Source organism: Neodiprion virginianus, chromosome 5 (genome assembly GCF_021901495.1).
Source record: "Neodiprion virginianus isolate iyNeoVirg1 chromosome 5, iyNeoVirg1.1, whole genome shotgun sequence".
In the NCBI taxonomy this organism is placed as follows: domain Eukaryota; kingdom Metazoa; phylum Arthropoda; class Insecta; order Hymenoptera; family Diprionidae; genus Neodiprion; species Neodiprion virginianus.
The window spans coordinates 26,393,396-26,416,585 of NC_060881.1; the positions used below are offsets into that span (position 1 = coordinate 26,393,396).

The window sequence follows — 23,190 nt, forward strand, 5'->3', positions numbered from 1 at the left end:
AGAGTTCAGATTCAGTCAGTCGCACGCGGACCTCACAGCCAGACGATCCGTTTCCGAGAGCCGAGGATTCGGCCGACTTTCAAAATCGCCGATCACCTCGAAACCCAGAATCTGGCTAAATCTTTGACGGATAATCATTGGCTCCGATTTCCGTTTTTCGGCCAGTTTTCGGGGCAAAAAAAAAATAATTTAATCCCTTGATCGTAATTTGAGGTAAAATAATATCGATAATAAATGACAAAGACAGATTGAAAAAATACAAACACACGTATACGTATTTGCAATAAGTTAATTTGCCGCAAAAGCTTGTCGCATATTTTCGCAATATTCGTGATATACGCAAAACTACGGAAATACAAATGTGTTACAGTTATCTGCATGGATTTTTACGAGTGAAATATTCGCCACGATCTCAGCTGATAATTATAGATAAATATTGATTGGTGACATTCGTTTTCTTCACGCGTTCGGTGATAATGAATTTTCTGCGTGAATAGATTAATGAAGGAAAATTCAAAGACAGTGTCCAAGAATTAATGGAAATTATTGTTCGTGCAGTTGATAAATTCTAAAATCGTGAAGTGCGTCAAGGCGATAAAAGGAATAGAAATTAGACTAAAAAAAAACAACAACAACAAAGAAACATCCATCGGATTTTATAGAAATAAACGTATTTGGTGAATCTTTGACGGTCATAATATTCATTGAATTAATATCAGAGCAGATTGTACAAAAATTAGGTCAACAAGTCTTCATTTTACAGTAATTTGAGACAGATTAAAAAATAAAAAAAATAAAAAAAACCACCGGTCAGTAATCATCAAAATATAAAAGAACTGTGTAAAATTTGAAAAGATCGATCGATAAATCGTGTTTAATAATTATACCGTGTTTCGGAAAGAGAGTGAAGTTTGACAGTGCATCGAGGACTTGAAAATATGATCGTAAAGGATAACACGTGGAGGCAGCGGAGGTTGGCAGTTCCGAAGAGGTGAGTTTCTCCCAATTATTTCTTCGCATGTTCATTGAATTATTTAAATTTCGAACAGCGTTGCATTCTTGGGTGTAAAGGTCAATGTGTTTTTATTTAGATTATCTAATATTTCAAATCATCTGAAATGTTCCTTTTACGTTCGTATTAATTTTAGTGTAAATTTTTGCCACTTGTCTGTCCTGTAATACAGTTGGTTGCAGTTTTTGCACGGTATTTTGTACACAATGTTCGAACGTCTATCTTTAGGAGCGAATCTTTACCTGTATCATGCAAAAAACTTGAATTATTGTCCTTGGTGCCAAGAAACTGGACACTATATTTTGTGAAGATGCTAATCTGCCGTATTAGGCATAGCAATGAATATGTTAGGATTCTCCAAGTCAGGAATCATACATTTATCGTTACTGACGGTGTTTATAATTGATTTAGTGTTTTACTCAAATTCCCTTCAAAATTATTATTCCCAAAAAAAAAAAAATAAAAAACGGGAACATAATAAGAAATGACAGAAACTGGCACAAAAATGAAATATCCACTTGGGGTAAGTTGAAATTTATTCACAACTTTATTTATATCTTGAAATATGTTCATCCGTTAACGAATCAAAATTTGAGTACATCAGTTAAGTGGGATAGGAATTATTACAATACATTTAAGAAATAGTGCACTTGGTTGAGTTTCGATTTGTCTAGCATTCTTAAAATTCCGTTTTGCAAAAATCCTCGCAACGTCTACCCGTATGTATAAATTTGAATCGTAGAACGCTCGCATTCGTACAATCAGTTTTCATCATCGTTAAATTTAACGAGCATAAGAAACGAATTGAGAGGAAGAAAAAAATTAGATCGCAATATCAAAACCAGGACAACGAGCCCTGTTTATTTTTTAAACCGAAAACCTTGGGTCGCTTTTGAATTGTCATATTTGAAATCCGACACCGAACTCAATTGACTTACGGTTTATTTATTACAATTGGTGAATCCAGTTACTGCAAGTGTCAAGTCATTATTTTTCGTCGTTCAAATACCGTTGTGCTAAATTTTTTCTTCATTCTCCTTTCTCGCTTCTATTCATAACGTTTTTTTTCTCTCCAATCACGTCTCTTAAGCTGGAATAACCACTTCATCAAAATCGAAAATGACCTATATGGGTATTTAGTGCTCTTTAGTTGCTAATTTGTTCCCCAAATTTTGATTTTGTTGCTCCAGTGATTTCGCCGAAATTAAGGGCGATGTCAAGTTTAAAAAAAGTTGGCAAAGCCAGGCAAACGGATGACGGAATATTAACGAAAAAATTACGAGAATTGGTTGCTAATTAGTTGCTCAAACAATACACTCATTTCGAACTGAAAGAATCAACCCCTGCTCCGGAAACCACCCCCAAGTCGTCACGTACAAACAATACGCTTGAAATGTAATTGAATGTACTGTACATTTTGTTTTCAACTAATAAATCACTGAATCACGTGAATTTGTCGTATCACCGATTTTGTTGCTCAACCCCCAACACCCAAAACTCACCCCCATGCCAACGACGCTACACAGAAATGACAGAACGCGCGGATATAAAAATTCGTTAAAAATTGATTTCAGATCCGCGATTTAGTTGCTCTCGATGTACCGTATCACCGATTTTGTTGCTCAACCCCCAACACCCGAAACTCACCCCCATGCCAACGACGGTACACAGAAATGACAGAACGCGCGGATATAAAAATTCGTTAAAAATTGATTTCAGATCCGCGAATTAGTTGCTCTCGATGTACCGTATCACCGATTTTGTTGCTCAACCCCCAACACCCGAAACTCACCCCCATGCCAACGACGCTACACAGAAATGACAGAACGCGCGGATATAAAAATTCGTTAAAAATTGATTTCAGATCCGCGAATTAGTTGCTCTCGATGTACCGTATCACCGATTTTGTTGCTCAACCCCCAACACCCGAAACTCACCCCCATGCCAACGACGCTACACAGAAATGACAGAACGCGCGGATATGAAAATTCGTTGAAAATTGATTTCAGATCCGCGATTTAGTTGCTCTCGATGTACCGTATCACCGATTTTGTTGCTCAACCCCCAACACCCGAAACTCACCCCCATGCCAACGACGCTACACAGAAATGACAGAACGCGCGGATATAAAAATTCGTTGAAAATTGATTTCAGATCCGCGATTTAGTTGCTCTCGATGTACCGTATCACCGATTTTGTTGCTCAACCCCCAACACCCGAAACTCACCCCCATGCCAACTACGTACAGAAAAGTGATGGAACGCACGTTTTCTATTGATATGCTGTTATTAGGATTCTGCCGTTCCACCCTTTATTCATTAAAATCACCCCTTTGTCAACTTATCTTGTTAAAAATTAGAGTTTCACGTGTCAAAGTTGCTCGGCTCTATATCTAATGTCCAAAGTTAACGCTGCTGATGAGATTGCCATGATCGGAGAATGAGCTCGCCCACGAGTCTTATCCACTTTACAACTCGTCTTTCCAATCCAACTATTCGTGCTGTAATAATGTGTCGAGTTAAATAGTTTTGAGTGCCTGTAGAACGCCCAATATTATTTTATTCTCCCAATGTAATTCCTCGTGGCTTGACAGGCGTTTATGTCTATGGTATGTTAATGACATGTGTCGGTTGTTCCGCGATTATTTCAACAGCATTTCATTTCACCTCTAGTCTCATTTGTTCATTTGTAGAGGATTTTGTAGTCTTTCTACACCTTTAGAGGACGGTAACACCCATACACGGGGGCAACGCATGATCGACACTTTACCCATAACAGTTTCAACATATTAGATACCTTTTTTATGCATTTTCTAAAGGAGACCAAGAATCCGAAATCCCTGTCCTCTAAACTTATTACCTCCGCTCTCGTATCAATTTCCCAAAGAGGTATTGATATAATATGTCGTATACAAATATCTGAAAAAAGTCTCATTTTACGCAACAAGAATGCCAGAAGATGTATTCCTGTGATTTAATTACCACTTATTGCAGGTATACATATCCTTGCATCATTTCCACTCAAAACAAAAGATTTTTTAACAATAAATAATTAATATAAACTGAAACTTGGATAAAGATGAGATTTATATAACTGTATATGTCATGAAAAACAAGAAAATCCAAATATCATTCAAGGCCGAGTAAAAATGGGTCACGTATTGTAATGCAGTCTCAGGTAACCCTGTAATGTTTTTTTTTTTATGCAATAACGGAATAACGCACATATTTCTGAAAATCTCAGAATTTGTAATTTATATTGATGACTTGGAATTATGTCCAAGATGACCGTCGTTGGCATGGGGGTGAGTTTCGGGTGTTGGGGGTTGAGCAACAAAATCGGTGATACGGTACATCGAGAGCAACTAATTCGCGGATCTGAAATCAATTTTTAACGAATTTTTATATCCGCGCGTTCTGTCATTTCTGTGTAGCGTCGTTGGCATGGGGGTGAGTTTCGGGTGTTGGGGGTTGAGCAACAAAATCGGTGATACGGTACATCGAGAGCAACTAATTCGCGGATCTGAAATCAATTTTCAACGAATTTTTATATCCGCGCGTTCTGTCATTTCTGTGTAGCGTCGTTGGCATGGGGGTGAGTTTCGGGTGTTGGGGGTTGAGCAACAAAATCGGTGATACGGTACATCGAGAGCAACTAATTCGCGGATCTGAAATCAATTTTTAACGAATTTTTATATCCGCGCGTTCTGTCATTTCTGTGTAGCGTCGTTGGCATGGGGGTGAGTTTCGGGTGTTGGGGGTTGAGCAACAAAATCGGTGATACGGTACATCGAGAGCAACTAATTCGCGGATCTGAAATCAATTTTCAACGAATTTTTATATCCGCGCGTTCTGTCATTTCTGTGTAGCGTCGTTGGCATGGGGGTGAGTTTCGGGTGTTGGGGGTTGAGCAACAAAATCGGTGATACGGTACATCGAGAGCAACTAAATCGCGGATCTGAAATCAATTTTTAACGAATTTTTATATCCGCGCGTTCTGTCATTTCTGTGTAGCGTCGTTGGCATGGGGGTGAGTTTCGGGTGTTGGGGGTTGAGCAACAAAATCGGTGATACGGTACATCGAGAGCAACTAAATCGCGGATCTGAAATCAATTTTCAACGAATTTTTATATCCGCGCGTTCTGTCATTTCTGTGTAGCGTCGTTGGCATGGGGGTGAGTTTCGGGTGTTGGGGGTTGAGCAACAAAATCGGTGATACGGTACATCGAGAGCAACTAAATCGCGGATCTGAAATCAATTTTCAACGAATTTTTATATCCGCGCGTTCTGTCATTTCTGTGTAGCGTCGTTGGCATGGGGGTGAGTTTCGGGTGTTGGGGGTTGAGCAACAAAATCGGTGATACGGTACATCGAGAGCAACTAATTCGCGGATCTGAAATCAATTTTTAACGAATTTTTATATCCGCGCGTTCTGTCATTTCTGTGTAGCGTCGTTGGCATGGGGGTGAGTTTCGGGTGTTGGGGGTTGAGCAACAAAATCGGTGATACGGTACATCGAGAGCAACTAAATCGCGGATCTGAAATCAATTTTCAACGAATTTTTATATCCGCGCGTTCTGTCATTTCTGTGTAGCGTCGTTGGCATGGGGGTGAGTTTCGGGTGTTGGGGGTTGAGCAACAAAATCGGTGATACGGTACATCGAGAGCAACTAAATCGCGGATCTGAAATCAATTTTCAACGAATTTTTATATCCGCGCGTTCTGTCATTTCTGTGTAGCGTCGTTGGCATGGGGGTGAGTTTCGGGTGTTGGGGGTTGAGCAACAAAATCGGTGATACGGTACATCGAGAGCAACTAAATCGCGGATCTGAAATCAATTTTCAACGAATTTTTATATCCGCGCGTTCTGTCATTTCTGTGTAGCGTCGTTGGCATGGGGGTGAGTTTCGGGTGTTGGGGGTTGAGCAACAAAATCGGTGATACGGTACATCGAGAGCAACTAATTCGCGGATCTGAAATCAATTTTTAACGAATTTTTATATCCGCGCGTTCTGTCATTTCTGTGTAGCGTCGTTGGCATGGGGGTGAGTTTCGGGTGTTGGGGGTTGAGCAACAAAATCGGTGATACGGTACATCGAGAGCAACTAAATCGCGGATCTGAAATCAATTTTTAACGAATTTTTATATCCGCGCGTTCTGTCATTTCTGTGTAGCGTCGTTGGCATGGGGGTGAGTTTCGGGTGTTGGGGGTTGAGCAACAAAATCGGTGATACGGTACATCGAGAGCAACTAATTCGCGGATCTGAAATCAATTTTTAACGAATTTTTATATCCGCGCGTTCTGTCATTTCTGTGTACCGTCGTTGGCATGGGGGTGAGTTTCGGGTGTTGGGGGTTGAGCAACAAAATCGGTGATACGGTACATCGAGAGCAACTAAATCGCGGATCTGAAATCAATTTTTAACGAATTTTTATATCCGCGCGTTCTGTCATTTCTGTGTAGCGTCGTTGGCATGGGGGTGAGTTTTGGGTGTTGGGGGTTGAGCAACAAAATCGGTGATACGACAAATTCACGTGATTCAGTGATTTATTAGTTGAAAACAAAATGTACAGTACATTCAATTACATTTCAAGCGTATTGTTTGTACGTGACGACTTGGGGGTGGTTTCCGGAGCAGGGGTTGATTCTTTCAGTTCGAAATGAGTGTATTGTTTGAGCAACTAATTAGCAACCAATTCTCGTAATTTTTTCGTTAATATTCCGTCATCCGTTTGCCTGGCTTTGCCAACTTTTTTTAAACTTGACATCGCCCTTAATTTCGGCGAAATCACTGGAGCAACAAAATCAAAATTTGGGGAACAAATTAGCAACTAAAGAGCACTAAATACCCATATAGGTCATTTTCGATTTTGATGAAGTGGTTATTCCAGCTTAAGAGACGTTCTCCAATCGCATTCAGCTATTCGCCACACAAGAAATCGTAAATCGTCATATTACACAAACCGGCGCCCTAGATCCCTTCGATATCGAATGACTGTAAAAACCATGGAGAGTTAGAAGGGAGAAGTTTTACAAAGGTCTGGTTTGTGAATAAAGGGAAAAAAATTGTACACGCGTTGTGTATCAAATTCAATTCTTATATTCGTTCAACTTGCAAATTACAAAATCGTCTCGTTTTTGCATGGGAAAAAAGTTACTCAAGTCATGTTCAGTATAATATTGAAACTGAAGTGGGTCACATTATTCAATATCATGTGATTATAATTTTTAACTTAAATTCTAATATTTTAACCCAAGATAGTAAATAATTGCAAGGCCGGAAATTCGTGGGCGCGGAGAAAGTCGATGGAAACTTTTTTTTCTTCTCTTGGGATAAAAAGCCGGTAATTTCCTATCAGTAGCATTAAATCTGTTAGGAAGAGTGAAGTAACCAAATAAACAATCAAAGGTTTAATAACTTGAATAAAAGCAGGCAGAGGAATAGATTGATAATAATAACAAAGAAGTAGCGATTTTTACACTTCTGTAAGTGAAATTTATACAAAAAAACGTGCAGGTAAACACTTGGCTCAAGATTTTTACTGAAATATTTATCAATAAAGTCTGCAAATTTCCTTTCCGAAGTTCAATTCAAGACTGAAAAATTCTGTAACTTGAGACTCTTCAAGGTTGGTATTGAAAAAAATTTGTAAAACCCATCAAATATTGAGATAAAATTTTGGCCAAAGTAAAATTTTATCGACAGACTTTTAATACCTATACTTTTAAAGAATCTAAATTTTTGATTAATTATTGTGAACAATTAAATACCGAATTTCAAGTAAGCCCGGTATTTTTTCTAAATCTAGACACATTTTCAGAACGAAATGATTATCGATTGAAAAATAATAATTAATTTTTACATACGGAGGAAAGTAGAAAATTTTATTTTTAAATGAAAAAAAAAAAATCTGGTTTCTAATCATCGAGTAGCCAAAAAGTGTTGTGAAAGAAACCTAATCTCTCAAAAGCAATGTGAAAACAGCAATTATTGGATCAAGCGAGAAAAAAATAGACAAAAAATTGTTTCTCGCATAGTTTTCTTAAGTTGTAACTCACCTGGGAAGACAATCGTAACTAAATGCATCGTTTCTCTGCACAATTCCTCGTTATCCGATGGACCGAGATCGACGTTGGAACAAAGCTGGCAACTTTGTGAACGAGATTTGAAGGCAGAATTTTCGTCGCTCAGATGAGCCGCACGTCGCGATTCTAACGGTTGCCGGTTCTCCAAACGGCTTCGGGAATGACGAGGTGGACGACATTGAAGTCACGGAAACTCGGAGATCCTCAAAGTTTGTCTTCTCGGGAATATTAAAATCGCTGTATAAAAACAGCAATGAAAGTCTAAAAATGGATTTTCAAATACGGCTGAACGGCCGCTGATCCCGGACCCTTGAAACCGACGAGACATTCGCAAGTCGTTCTTGTCATCCGTCGATGAATGCGGAATTAAATCTGCAATCGCGTTTGAGAACCACTGACAAGGAGCCGTGATACCAGTCTTTGACAAATAGTGAAGACGCCATACTGAGTATGGATGAATAAATCAGAATATTCAAAATCTCTACAAATTTATTCAATCTTCAAGACGTACCGCTGGCACACATCGCGTCTTAACTGTCGCGAAGAGTACTCGTACACGTTTACGATACGTTATGAATTTGAATTACAAAGTTCATACGGAGAAAAGAGGGCAGAGAAGCAAGGGGAGGGAGAAACTAAGACGAGAAAATAGGTTTTGGATGATTTTAATTAGCGGAAAATATTTCGGTACAGACACTTTTTCACAACGATTCAATTATTCTCTTCTATTATCCTTCTTTCACTGCATTCTGCGAGTGTTTTGAGACCGCTAATTACACACATGTACGAACACACTTACGACTAGAAATTGCAAATGAATGGCTTGATTGTACGCACATTCTATATTTATGCTTTTACCGTAGTACAAACAACACCGCCTTCCTTCACTCGTCGTCAGTTCTTTAAATTAGCATCTCGAATTTATGTACTTACAATTAGCTTGAGTTACTCTCGTATATAGGCCATTTTACACGCAAACGTCAGAGGCTGTGTTGAATGTCGAGCTGGTGCAAAGTCGCACTTCGCACAATTTGAAAGAAACATTAAATTTTTTCGTTTTTCTGAATCCCGAGCAATAAATTGACGCGGAAGAAAAATTAATTCACATTAAAATAATCACAACGCACGTAAGCCGATATTTTCTTCCGTGCCCAAAGTTAACTTAGCGTCTATTAATTTCTTCCTAATTTTACGTGACAACTGATATGGAATCCTTTCATACCATTTACTAAATTATATCTTAACACGTCCGAGCTTATTATTAATGGCATTCGATGATCTTATTTGCATTTCAAACTAGCATATCGTCTTCGGTAATTAATTACTCCCATCAGCATAACGACTCTTATTAACGTTATCGCAATTGTGAAATTTTTCACCACTCCCGATGACTCGTTATAGACTTTGTTGTGCAGATTGTCTCTTTTCTCTCGTTTATTTGGGTGTTTCTTTCTCTTATATACGATTCGTGGCGAGTAATTTCGTCCGTTTGGAACATGCATGACCAATTTCCTTCGCTTCTCGAAGAAAAGGAATTGATGATCATTTCTGTACCAGAATTGCGCAACAGCGTAACGGACTTATTGGTCCCAATTTTCGATCGATGATCCGTTCTGTACGTGATGTGAATACATTGGAATGTTTTTATAGAGAATTCTATGAAAGCCGAACGATTTTTGATATTGTTCAAAAATTTTTCATTTAACTAGTTAATTGTTTATAAGTATTGAGAGTGATTTTGAAAATGACCGTTTTCAAATTTTCAAAACATTTATAAACTGTATTTTCCTATTCGACGATTTCAAGATCGGACCTATAACGGGCTAATTTTCGCATCTATATTTTTAAACACTTTTAATTATTTTTTTTTATCAACTACAACATTGTTTGAATGGTGTGAAAATTCTCGAAAAAATTCTCAAAACTTCCACTCATCACTTAAAACAAATCTAGACCGGTTTGATTAAGGGGGTGGTAAAAAAATTTGAGTGTGGCAAAAAAATAGGCAAAGTACGCGCCAAAAACAAGTTCAACAAGTCGCCGCAATGGCGCTCATAAGCAATAAGGGAAACAATCCGATTGGCGCTCGGTAATCAGGGTTCAATCTGATTGGCGCGTTGCGGAGCTTTTGCTGCAGTAATGCCAACTTAATTTCTCTCTACTTTGCGGACACTTTCTATGTACACGGAAATGATCCTCCTAACCTCTACCATCCGTAATACGTTGCCTTGTCGGTTTTTTTTTTTTTTTCAAACATGACTCCGCAGCTGCTCGTTCTTATCACTCATTTCCCGATCGTCCAGCCTCGATCCAGTTTGGCCAAGCTTCTGTGCTGCAACTCCGTAACTAATCTCCATACCTTGTGGGTCCGGTTACATGTGATACAAGCATGGTTTGCCAGTTATCCGAGATAGCTGTAATATCGTAACGAACCCGCGGTTATCATGCCGCAATCGTATTCTTACGGCTCCCCATCTGGTTCGCTGAATGCCTGTGTAATAATGCATACTTTATGATATTGCATGTACGTGTAATATATGGGGCGTTCCACGCCAATTCGACTAGGGTCTGACCTTCGTCCTCTTGGATTCGATTCACGATTTTTTATATTGTTTTTCCAACTCTGAAAAACTTTCCAATTTTTTTCAGATTTTTTATACCCTCAAATGACGATGTTATGATAATCATATTGATATTTTTGAAATTTATGACAAAAAATGACGTGAATACTGTGGCCAAAAGCAAACATATTCCAACCAAACTTGAAGTGTGCAGGCAAAACGATGATTTTTTTTTTTTCTAATTTTTCAACCATTTATTAAATTTTTTTTAGTCATTTTGATTTTTTTCTGAAGATACGGGGTTCGATGTGTTTTCCCTATCACAACAACAATCTGTTATTCTTCAATTGAAATTCAAAGAAGTATTAAAAATATTATTACTCAATTATTTTGAGTATTCGATTTCGAATTCCAATTAAAATTTACAAATTGCCGTTTGTACCAGGATAAATATATCGGACCTTGAGATTTAAAAAAAAAAAATCAAAATGACTTGAGAAAAAATAAGCAATTAGTTGAAAAACTAATAAAAAATTACTGTTTTGCCTGTTCGCTTCAATTCTGATTGAAATATTTGTGTTTTGACCACAGAACTTGGGTAATTTTTTTCAAAATTTTGAAAAATGTCGAAATATCAAAATTTACGGTATTCTAGGGGTGCCGGGAAAGGTGAGAAAAATGTTTTTAAAAAATCAGAATGCTTTTTGGAGTTGGAACAACAATATAAAAAATCACGGACCAAATCCAAGAAGGTAAAGGTCAGACCCTAATCGAATTGACATGGAATGCCTTATATACACTGCAAATGGAGTTAATTTCCGAAGAGTCGATAATTAGCAACTAAATTAGTTGTGTGATTTATCTTGCTGCAATCATGCGTAACGGATGTTATTTCGGTGCGGTAGCAAAATTTGCAGAAATTTATACGTCTTTCATTTATATAAATCACACGCTAATTGACCGCGATCTTTTTCGAATAACTTGATCATTTTCTCTGATTATAACGGATATAACGGAACTATCAGCTGGGAATTTTAGCTGTTATTTTCACGAATGAAAAAAAAATTTGTAAATTAGAATGAAAAAGAAGAATAATCGAATATTCAAACTTTTCAAAGTTAATGTCAATCTAAGAATACAAATTTCTTTTTTCATAAAGAATCGCTGGTCACGCAATAACTTAAAAATCTACAATCTTAAATATGTGGAGTAAACTTTTTATCGGATAAAAGTTTTTAAAACGTAAACGTGAACGGAAATAAAAAATAAAAATGAAAAACAAAAAATTAAACATGATCGCAGGATCAACGGTGCGAAATAAAGTCGAAAGGTGTAATTGTAATAATTTCCTGTAAATTCTACATTCACTCGCTTACAGTCATGTTGTGTGGGCAGAATCGTAGACCGTGAAATTGGCGTAACCTTCACGGCACTTTCATACACGAAGTTACTCGATGATTTTCAGTTTTACCCGGGCGTGGGAACTTGCAGATTTAATGCGAAGCTTCCACGGACACTGCGAATTAATTAGGGTCTTGATTTCGTTTCTTTTCCTTCGTTTTTTTCATCACAACATGGATCGGGATTTTTCAACTCGTCCTGTTTCTCCTTCTTTTCCGCATTCCTCATTCCAGTGGTAAAAAAATCAAGATATCGCAACAACCTGCAGCATAAAACGCGAGATGTTTAGAATGCGAGAGATAAATGTGGTTAAATTATAACGTTGAGGTATTAAAATAAATGTAATATTCCTTAAATTGTATATACTTAAATTGTTATATTCTGTTGTAATGCTCATACGTATAATAATTGTAGGAATTTATTATACGTTATTTTAATTACATAAACCTCCCGACTTAACGAACACTTGAAAACAGAAGACATATCTGTGAGCATATTACGTGTAACAGAACTGCTGTTGTAATTATAATTCATCTAGTGGTTTAAAATTTTTGTATGTGACTTTGAAATCCGGTGAAAAAAGAACTTAAATCTTGTCAAAAGATTTTAGCTACGCTATGAATAAAAAAAAAAAAAAACTCGCTCACAAATTTGATAAAATGAATTATATCGTTTCTTATTATGATATGTGTATATATATTTTTTTATGCTTCTGAGTGTATTATATATTTCTACAAAAACGGTCACAATGTCAGTGCTCGTGAAGATGGCATTTTCCCTGAGACCACGTTTTTCTCGTGGAAATTAAACTGCGGCCCGAGTCTTTTGCTCCTCGATTTCTTTTTCTATTTTCTTCACGCATCTGAGGGTGAATCGGGTTCAGGTATTTAAACAAACAACGCGTAATGATCTTGACGACGGGACAGCGAGTCACGCGAATTTAACAAGACGGTTTTCGACTCTGGCGGAAACAGGTCACGTGTAAAAATTCATCTTTTAAAACAGCCGCATACACGCGTGCATTCTCTGTGCGTTTCGTAGTGTGGGCGTTGCTCCGCGTAATTAAAAAATAAATTACTTCGAAGTCGTTGTATTTGTATTTAAAGTGTAACGCGGTAGGAGCGAACGAATGCAGCGTGATGCCCCGGTTTTTCAACGCCCTCGGCACACATATTGAATTGTTGGAAACCGACGCAATATCAACGACATTGTATTATTTTCAATCCGCGATTGAAATATTTTCGTCTCATTTTCGTTTCGACAATTTCACGAGGATCAGCCTTCAATTCCCTGGCGATTCGTTGTTATATTTACGATTAGAACTGGTGATTGAATCGATGTGAATACGGGAAACGAAACGAAAGAGCGATAATCATTTTGAGAAGACTGTTGAAACTGATTCGATCCATTTAATTCTTAAACCACGTGAATCGGCGAGGCAAAAAATATTCTTCTCTAATCAATCGAACTCTCGAGCGCCAATCTTACGTGTTACAATCTCGTCCGGAACTTCATAGAAACAAAATATCACCCTTGTCTGAAGTGTATCGATTGGAAAAGTGCTATGATATTGGATAAATGAAGTAATCTTATAGATAGCTATTACGATTAACGAAACACAAAATTTCACGTTCTTATTGCAGAACCAGCGAGCTCATCGCCCTGATCGCATTGTCGAGTACGCTGTTCCTGTTTCTTCACACGAGAGATCTTCACTCTCGATTGAGGGAGATGGAAGTCCGACTTCAGCCAGGAGACGAAGAAGGATTCTCCGCGAGTCAATTATCTTCTGGTGAGCGTTTCGTTGCCTTATGCTTTTTTCACAGTATTCTCGTTTTGTTCTTGGGTTGTGTAGCGAAACTTGAAAAGAAAAACGAGGTTTTTTTTTTGAGTCCATGCATGTGAATACAAAGCTACAAGATACAGAGAATAAAGCACCAAAAAAGAAGGCGTTACTGCGGATAGTTTCGTAAGTTTGAGAAACAAATGGCAAGCAAACCGAATAAACGGATCAGAATTTACGGTGGTCCTCATAAATTTTTGCGTTTTAAAGGAAAACGTCGAAATGATGGATTGGACTTTATTCAAACGGTATACCGATCATTATGGAAAGCCAATCTAAAAAAGTCGATAAAATACAATATAATCATTTCTGATAATTGATGTTCACATGTCGTCACATGCAACCTAACTTTACGTGTTAGTTTATGCATGGGCTACCAATTTTGTCACGATTCTTTCGAGGAAACGTTTGAAGTAACGATTAAATATTGTCTACTCGTTTCCAATGAACAATTTCATTCTGATGCTAATAGTGATGCTCTACGGTGTTCGAATAACCAGAACTATAGTGAAAAATTAAATTTTCGTGAGATAAGCGATGTGGGGATAACTTCATAAAATTAAAGTTTCCTCGGTGCCTAGAAAAGTCGGAAGAGAAATGAACATAATAAAATAAGACGTGAAGAATAGTTGATATCGTAGAAAACGAGACTTCGAAACGAGAATGAAAATAGCGGTACTGACAATGAGTGTAACCGTGAAGTTCCCGGTGTTTACTTCCATACACCGCTTACTCAGTCGAGAGATTGAAGGTCAGGCGTGGATCTCGGAGTTTGAGAGCGAAGCATCGTGGTACCGAAAGACGGGGAGCTGTAGGAACGAACGAAATTGAAGCAGCCAAGCCGAGGAGAACGGCAAGGCGGAATAGCGGAATTCCACTCGAGGGTAAACCGAGTCGGGCGAATCCTGGAAATGATCCAGCAAAAGCCGTGCTGCCGAAGGTGCGACTAACGGTCCTAGAAATGTTCATTTGCATGCGATCGGGATCATTGCTGATTAGTTGCGCCGCAACAATTTATCAGCATTCGCGGCGTTTCCCGATTCTACGTTTCACCCTACTTGTAACGCGTCTCTCACCCCGAGCTCGGTTGGACGCTGATGTCGTCTTTCACGTACACGGCGCATCGCTTCTCGACCGATCGCCGTTCTTTCGTCGGTATTCAATTTTGGCAATCCGTGCGAATTCACCGTCCGATGTTCGATAGAGGAGGAACTTTTTGTCAATGCTCTCGAAGTCGGAGTAACCGGATGTCGCTAGAAATCGTCGTACGATGGTTGATGCCGATACGAAAGACTGGAAGTTCCACCTTTCCTCGGTCACTCGTCGTTGATCACTCATCGATCAGTCGTACTCAACATCGTCGACCGTTTGTGGTTCGTCGTTTGTCGGTCATCATTCGTAAGTTACGTGCACTCGTCCCGTGTCAGCGACTGGTTTTAAACGACCGTTGTCATCGGTCGGAATGGCTCAGTGATCGAGTCCGATTGATCGTTTACTGATTGTTAATTGTCATTTACGGTGCGTCGTTAGTTCCTCATTCGCGGATTGTAAGAGGAACGTGACGTTCGACATACGCGAGTCAGAAAATGGACGAGACTCTCAAACTTCGTCGTATTCACCTCTGACAAAATAGAAACCTTAAAAAATGAATACGTCGAATTAATTATGCTTGCATCATCAAAGTTGATTTCAGGCACGCGCCTTTCTCGACGAGAAACTCAGCCTCGCGCCGCGACCGATCGAAACGACGAAGATGTAGCCTGGAAGGCAATCCTCGTATTTCGGAACTGAGCAAGGCATTAATTTTTTAAAATCAAAGCGAACGATCGTTGGTGAAATGAACCGTTCCGCGCGATGCTCTCGCATCAGAGCCAATTGTCACTCGGCCAAACTGGACGCAACGATTATCGTGGCGTTGCTGGTTCCTCGCAATTAAGGCACGGCTACCGAAACGCTGATGTTCGCGGCGGACGTTTTCTCGAGTGAGGAAAAACGCGACGCTTCCGCGGCTTTGGTTCCCTTTGACTACGAGCGTCGATGTCCGGTGTGTTCCACTTGCAACGGCGTCTCTGGGTCAGTCGGCGTCTGCCGCTAATTGCGGGAGTTGCTCCGCCTCGGGGAACCCGCGGAGGTTTCGCCCAATTCGATCGACTCGCCTGCCAATTTCATCGCCGTGATTCGGCATATCGCGCACCCTAAACTCAAACGCAGCTTGAGGCAAGACGGACGCGAGGTGACGATGCCTGCGATTCGACGCTTTCGATTCATCTCTCTGAAGTCTCAGAAAGCCAAACCGTCCCCCACAGCGTGAATGTTGCTTGTAAGAAGAGAGTGAAATCCTGAGCTGTCAGAATATATACTGCATGATACTTGACGTCTATGATTCTACTGACGCTTAGTCGTTGTCAGCCAACTCTCAATGGTTTTAGCCCTTTCGCAACGTGTTGAATTATCAGTGCTTCGACTATACATTTACATCTACGAGCACAGATGTACATGAGGTGTTTTTTGATCACGTTGATTTACATTTAAAGTGAAACCTGCAGCCTCTCCCTTAATATTACCATTACACGCGTGTTATTTATCGCCGAAGATGCTTCGTAAGCGTTCCTAAAGCATCATCAACTTTCTCATTTAAATTTATCCCTATATTGCATCCGGCTGACTGCGAAACGAATATAGTAATGTGGTAAACGTGAGCATCGCTTCAGAATAAGTCCCCGCAAGTATAATATGATATATTATTATAATATTCACCGCAGATGGAAAAATCTATCGGCATTTATAAGATTCCTACCTCATAATCTGCCGAAACAGAAAAGACTCATAATTAGTGAAATTGCTTTCGTATTCCGGAAGTGTAAATTGCATTGGTCTATCATCAAATCGATTGTCTCTTACAAGCAATTGTCACAATATATAGGACACGTATTCAAAAATGTCAAGTTAAACTAGTCCGCAATAATTACTCATGTGCAGTCGAGCGTGAATACTTCAACCTTGATCTTGACCGCGAAGTACAGACAGATATAATCATCGGGGATCTTCTATGGCCACCTACATCTCTAGATTATGCGCAATCCTTTTTACCACGAAACGAAGTAATCAGAGGCCAAGCATTAACTGTTACTTACACTTACGTGGAACGAAACGATCGTCGTCTCGCCTTTCAGACCGTTATCTGTTTCTTTTCGTGTCAATTTCCGTTCTTGCCCCTCTTTTTCAAAGCGCTATTCAAGCTCATTTAGTTATTCTTTCAACGGACAAAGCAGGAGACGGCATATTAAAATATCTCGAACGAATCCGCCAGCTGGAACCTTTCACTCGCGGCGGAAGATTATCAGCAAAGAGAAGAAGAGAACCGAGAAGTGCTCGACTTTGAAACAGATTGCTTCTTTCGATCCTGCGCCTTGAGACACTCGGGTGTTTTCTGAATCATTTCCGCAATTTTTCTTTCACTCCTTGAAAAAATATGAAAAACGAGTCAACCCAAAACCCAAACTCAAATCATTCCGATCAAATTCCGGTTGGTTTTGATCGGCAAGCCATTCGTACAACCGTAAAAGTTTTTTTTAACGCTTCGAATTCAGAGTATAGAACCGAAACTTGGAACGCGTGAGAGATTAGTGTTAACAAAATTTAATTCAATTAGAATAATACCAGTACGTTCACCCTGACTCAAACTCATGATCCGACCTATCTCACGCATTTTTTCAATGAAATTCTTCCCGAATGCAAAACAGGCGTTCCTTACGACCCAGAACTTGTACCGTTTCCGATCTCGGAAGAGTTCTTGGAGGCGTTTTTCCCATTGTTCAGGGACCACTTCACGTTTCCCAGTAACTAATCGTGAGAATCAGATACAGGATCCTTAGGCTCATCCTTCATGATCACGACCACTACGCATTTTGTCTCTCTTAAGGTTCATTCTACATAATTTCACGAGGTGAGTTACTCACTTCCAAATCTCATTCACCGGCATAATGAGGTCAGAGGTTTGATGTTAGGCTCAAATCGCAGCTCGTTCCTAACTTCGGCAATTGTGATATTCTTGCACACTTGATCAGACAATCTGTCGTCGTAACGATTTCAATGCTTTATTCCGCGATGAATAAAATTCCAACAAACTTGTCGAACGATCCGTGTGACCCATCACAATTGAAAGGCCGTATTCCTAAAGTTCCTTTGTTACTTTTCAAGCCATCTTTTTTATACAGTCTCCACACCATTTGCTCAATAAAAGACTTCGCATTCTCACGGCAAAAGGTAACATATATATATATATATATATATATATATATATGTATATATATTCACGGACGTAACGGTGTGATGCTAAAATCTTGCGGTATTATATGCATGACTTATGGCCGATTGTTCGACACCAAGGTTTGCCGTATTCCAAGGTCCGATTCGTGTCAACTCGAATCCACGACATTTCACACATAGCGTATTTAATCTCACCGTAGATATGTGAAAAAAAAAAAATTACCGTGCGTACAAACACGGGCCGTAAATTGACTTCTCGTGTATTTTTTACACGCGAAAAGTATTAATTCACACCATACGTGATTTCTTTTTTTTTTTGTTGCTTGATATTTTTAAAAAAAGTTTGGAAATTCTTTCAATTTTACTAATTTACGTTTCACGTGCACGCTGCTCATTAACTTTTTTAATTAACTCCAAACGTCCCGCTGTTAACGACTTGAAAATGGAGCGTGGTGAGGTAAAGAATTAACAATTCAATTAGGCGCAACACGAATTGTGTTACAATTGTAATATTAACTTTCAACGATGATTATATGAGAATAAAGAAAACTGAACACAGCCGGTTAACGAAATAAAAAAAAAATCATCGTTACTCTAAAGCCTTTTCTCTAATTTCGACTTCGTCCAAATTCGCACAGATCATTATTTCTCGATGTATGGTATATAAAAATGCTTACCTCTCGTGATTTATTGCAGGAAGTTTACTTTTTTATTACGACGAATCACTTCATTGGCACAAATAAGCTATTTTAACGACAGCTATCCTTGATTTTATGAATATTGATGATGGCATGTCGAATTGAAACGTAAGAATCGCAGTGATGAACTTTTTTCACCTCCTTTTTTTTGGCAATTTTATTTATTTCGATGATAATAACACTTCTTATAATTTAGCTACGTTTGTTCGAATCCTCCTTCATTCATGTATAACGTACATATTATTTCATTGCCTGAACTGCAAGAATCCATTAAAACTAGTACAGTTAGTTGGTGCAGAGACAGTTGTGTTAAAATCCGTTATATTGTATTACATCCACGAAATCTCATCAAACTTTGTCATAAGAAACGCGAAATCGGTCATCATATATTATACATACATGCACAATTTTTAATTGATTCAATCAAGTGTTTTTATCGACTCACCAAACTATGCATCGCATCTAGTTGACATCAATTTTACATTTATTTTTTATTCCGTCTTGAACTAAATGAATGTTGATTGGTTTAAAAAAAGCTAGTCATAAAATAAACGTCGATAAATTGCTCACAGATCGAGTTTTCAAGTCAAGTAATTATGCATCTAACGACAGATCTGAGTCGTCGCACAGATTAGCAAATGGATTCTGCGTTCCTGCAAAATTTCGCCTCTCGTTACTACTTCAAAGTTAAAACTAAGTCCTCGAATTTGAAACATTCTTCGATTAACCGATATGGGAATTATTCCTCACATAGTTGTTCCCACGTGCCTGCATCGAGTTACACCCTGAGTTTTTCTAACAGCCAAACGATCCGTACGCCTGATTCAGGCAACCGAAGTTACAGCTTATTTTCAGGTTGAACATCGTATCCCAAATGCCTGATATTATTCGTTTTGACAACTTCGAATATCATTTCTTTTTGCCAATGTTTGGTATTGCTCAACCTGGCGATGAGCCGTAACTCCGGTTGCCTAAATTAGGCGCACGAATCGTTTCGCCGTTAGGAAAACACGCGATATAATACACCGATATTAAGTACAGAGATCAGTGGTATAATATCGTTGCAATAAAATGACTGAGTTAATTAAATGCAGGAGTCCTTTCGTCACAACAAGGAAGGTATCCCAGGTCGATCTCTCCGATTTGATTTCTTTTGTAATATGTTATAGTAGACTAAAAACTAAGCGATGCGTATTTTTTTTCACCTACCATCCTGACAAGCAACCTAACCTAACCTAACCTAACCTAGACTAGCTTAAATTAACCTAACCTAGGCTAACCGGTGTAATTGTAACGTACATATGTGGAGAAAGGCAACGTAATGGTTCGCATTCTATGCGTACAGAAGATTACACGTAGCTTGCGTAGAAAACGAGACATTGAACTTGACTAAATCAGCCTGCAGTGAGCGTGCCGAGTCATGCAAAAGTCCGACGAAATTACCTCCGAGGCTTTAATTCCTCGGCATCGTGAAGGTTAGACTTGCAGTTTCACGAGAACGGTGAAATCGAATTGTTGTATGTACACTTGGGGCCAACGAATCTCAGACGGCTAATTTTTTACACTGGACAGTTATGTTGGCAACACGGAGCAACCTACAGCGCCACAGTCGGCCGAGCGCGAAACTAACTCAATGTCAGTAAACGTAACATAACCTATGACCGTAGAATCTAACCTAAGAATACGTGTCAATCCAACAATTCATTATCCCCGCGGTATTCTAAGATTAGATTCGACGATCATGGGTTACGTTACGTTTATCGAGATTGAGTTTGTTTCGCACTCGGCCGACTCTGGCGCTGCAGGTTTCTCTGTGTTGCCAACATAACTGTCTAGTGCAAAAAGTTATCCGTCTCAGATTCGTTCTCCCCAAGTGTACAAATAGCGCGGATTCTATCCTGACAGTACAAACCGAGACATCAAGCAAGCTTTCTTGGGTCTCATGATTTTCTCTGCCCGTTTTTTTTCTCCCTAACTTGGGACTGCCGATCATTTTTTTTTTTTTCATCTATGAAGTAGATATCTTTAATTACGCATCCTCTCAACAAATCCACCACAGTGTTGGATAATAGAGACTTCATGAATTATTATAGAGGAATAAATAATGCAGCATCGTTTTTATTCGGAGTTGGTAAACGTCTCGTATAATAGGAGCCTTTTTAAATATCCTTATCCATGCACGTTCAGCAATTTGTCTTTTATTTATGTAAAGAGAGACTAATCATTTCGTTGAAAAATTACACTCCTGTCCATTATCGTTCCCTTGCATCGAAATACAGTATTCAGTTCCTAAAACTAGACAGGATATCAAAAAGATCTACATCTCGTTTTCCACTAAATTTATAGCCTATACATATATATTCGTCCATTTTTTGAGTTTTTTTCTTTTGTTTTTCATCGAAATGTATACGCTACGTACGTATATAACATTTTATAAATTCCTGGTCAAATATTTTCTACAGAATCGTCAAATTTTCGTAATCATTTCAAGTTTCGATATTTTTTTTTTTTTTGTCAGTAGAAGGCAACAAACGCAAATGTACAGAAAGATATTCTTCGAAAATTTCGAAGATGATTCAGTTTAATCGTTTTCCATGCATCGTTTGGATTATAATATTTCTTAAAGTGAGTCAAATTTTTGACCGAAACTCCGAAATAGGCGGTGAATTTTACCACCAGATATTTATTTTTTGTTTAAATCGATAACGCGAGATGAATAATCTGGAAATTTGGTCGAGGATGCTGATGAAAATAGCACAACTTTTCGCTAACGCGTCGCGGTGAACTTCGTTTGTAAAAATATAGCAGTTGCCCCGTGTCTAACGGTTGTGTAACCTTTATTACGCCGTTTCACGGTCCTTTTGCTTATTTTCCTCTTCTTCTAAACGTCAAAGAGTGCAGCAGGCTGCCGAGATAATTATCGGCGTGGGTGCATCGACGGATCGAATGGTTAATGAAGGTGTTCCACAGACCGCAGCATCTCCGGCCTTACAAGGAGAGCGGTATGCTCTCCTTGCTCATCGCCGTTCCAGTTTGACGCGACGATAATTTCTTCACTCCTCAACCTCGTTGTCTACTTTAATCTCGCAAAAAAACAAAAAAAAAAAAAAAATGCAGTTATACGGGCACAAAATGAACAATTAGAATTTTTTTTTCAGTCGAGGGAAAAATGTGGAACGATCAGAAAATAGAAGGATTGCGACGTCGAATTTTCAAAGACGCGAATATCTGACTTGCTGAATTTTTTCATTATTAATATTCAGATTAATTTTTTTTTTTTTAATTCTATTGAATGGAATTTCGTATTTTTGAAAATTCGATAGCGCGATCATTCGGTTTTCTAATTCTTCTACATCTTTACCACCTATGAATGTAAAACCTGATATGTAATTGTATTTTTTTTTATTACGGTCACACATTACGATAATTTGATGTAAAGATATGATCCAACTGTAAAAAATACAGTCAACCGAAAAAATAAATTTAATGTTGCAATAAGCAGAAAATTTACTACTGACAATTATAATCATACACTAAATAGTTACTCGTACACCATTTTTTTTTTTTTTTTTCTTTTGTAATTGCAACAGTGTTCAAACCGTTATTGTAACGATATTACTATAGAATTATCTAGTAACCATAACGAATGAAATTTTTCCCAGTACGACGCTTGCATTCAGGGTTTTATGCAGCTGCGTTATGGTATTATGCATAACTGTAATTACCTTTGTTACTTCTGTAATCGGTGGAATGATCAAAACGACGGCCTCAATTCGGAACTGAGAGAAACGAGGCTGCAGCCTGGTTTCTGCTCTGAATACACGAGTAAATTTCATGTCGAGCGATCTGCAAGGCTATTACAGATATGTTTTTCCCTTAAGAAATTCGTCTTTAGCACAAATTTAGTATAAGCTTCCCAATAAATAGTGCCTTGATGAATTTTATCAATCAGATTTTCCGGGTTGGGTTACAGAGATAAGTAACGAATTTTAAAAGAGAACGAAGATTATACACGGTTATGTGAATATTTCGACTTTAAGTCAAAACGTCGACCACCGGCTTTCTAAAAAGCGTATAAAAGTTATTTACTTCACGTGGATTCTCTGTAAACTTGAAAGCACCTCGTAGCGGTGAAAAAGTACCTGCAAGTATGTTGTCTTATATAGTAGTAATTAATTTGCGTGAAATACTCGTGCGGCAGAGTGTTAATGAAATATTGCTTCGGTATGGTTACGACGTATTATATCTGTCTAGTTTATTCGGAGAAATTATATTCTCATCTGATGAAATGAACGGTAATTTCTCTGCCTAGACAGGAGA

The 23,190-nt window shown here is 38.5% G+C and overlaps 1 protein-coding gene across 2 annotated transcripts in view; it reads left to right on the top strand.

Annotated features, from left to right (window-relative positions):
- The first annotated feature begins 24 nt into the window (after positions 1–24).
- LOC124305881 (heparan sulfate 2-O-sulfotransferase pipe-like) overlaps positions 25–23,190 on the top strand; it is a 34,863-nt gene continuing 11,697 nt past the window's right edge. The window contains exons 1-2 of one of the 2 annotated variants that reach the window (XM_046765839.1): positions 25–991; positions 13,704–13,852. In XM_046765839.1, the coding sequence (XP_046621795.1) occupies positions 939–991; positions 13,704–13,852 (202 nt within the window). In that variant the 5' untranslated portion in view covers positions 25–938. Of the gene's footprint in view, positions 992–13,703; positions 13,853–16,110; positions 16,224–23,190 lie in introns of those variants that run through there. The other variant, XM_046765840.1, reaches the window with a different exon arrangement.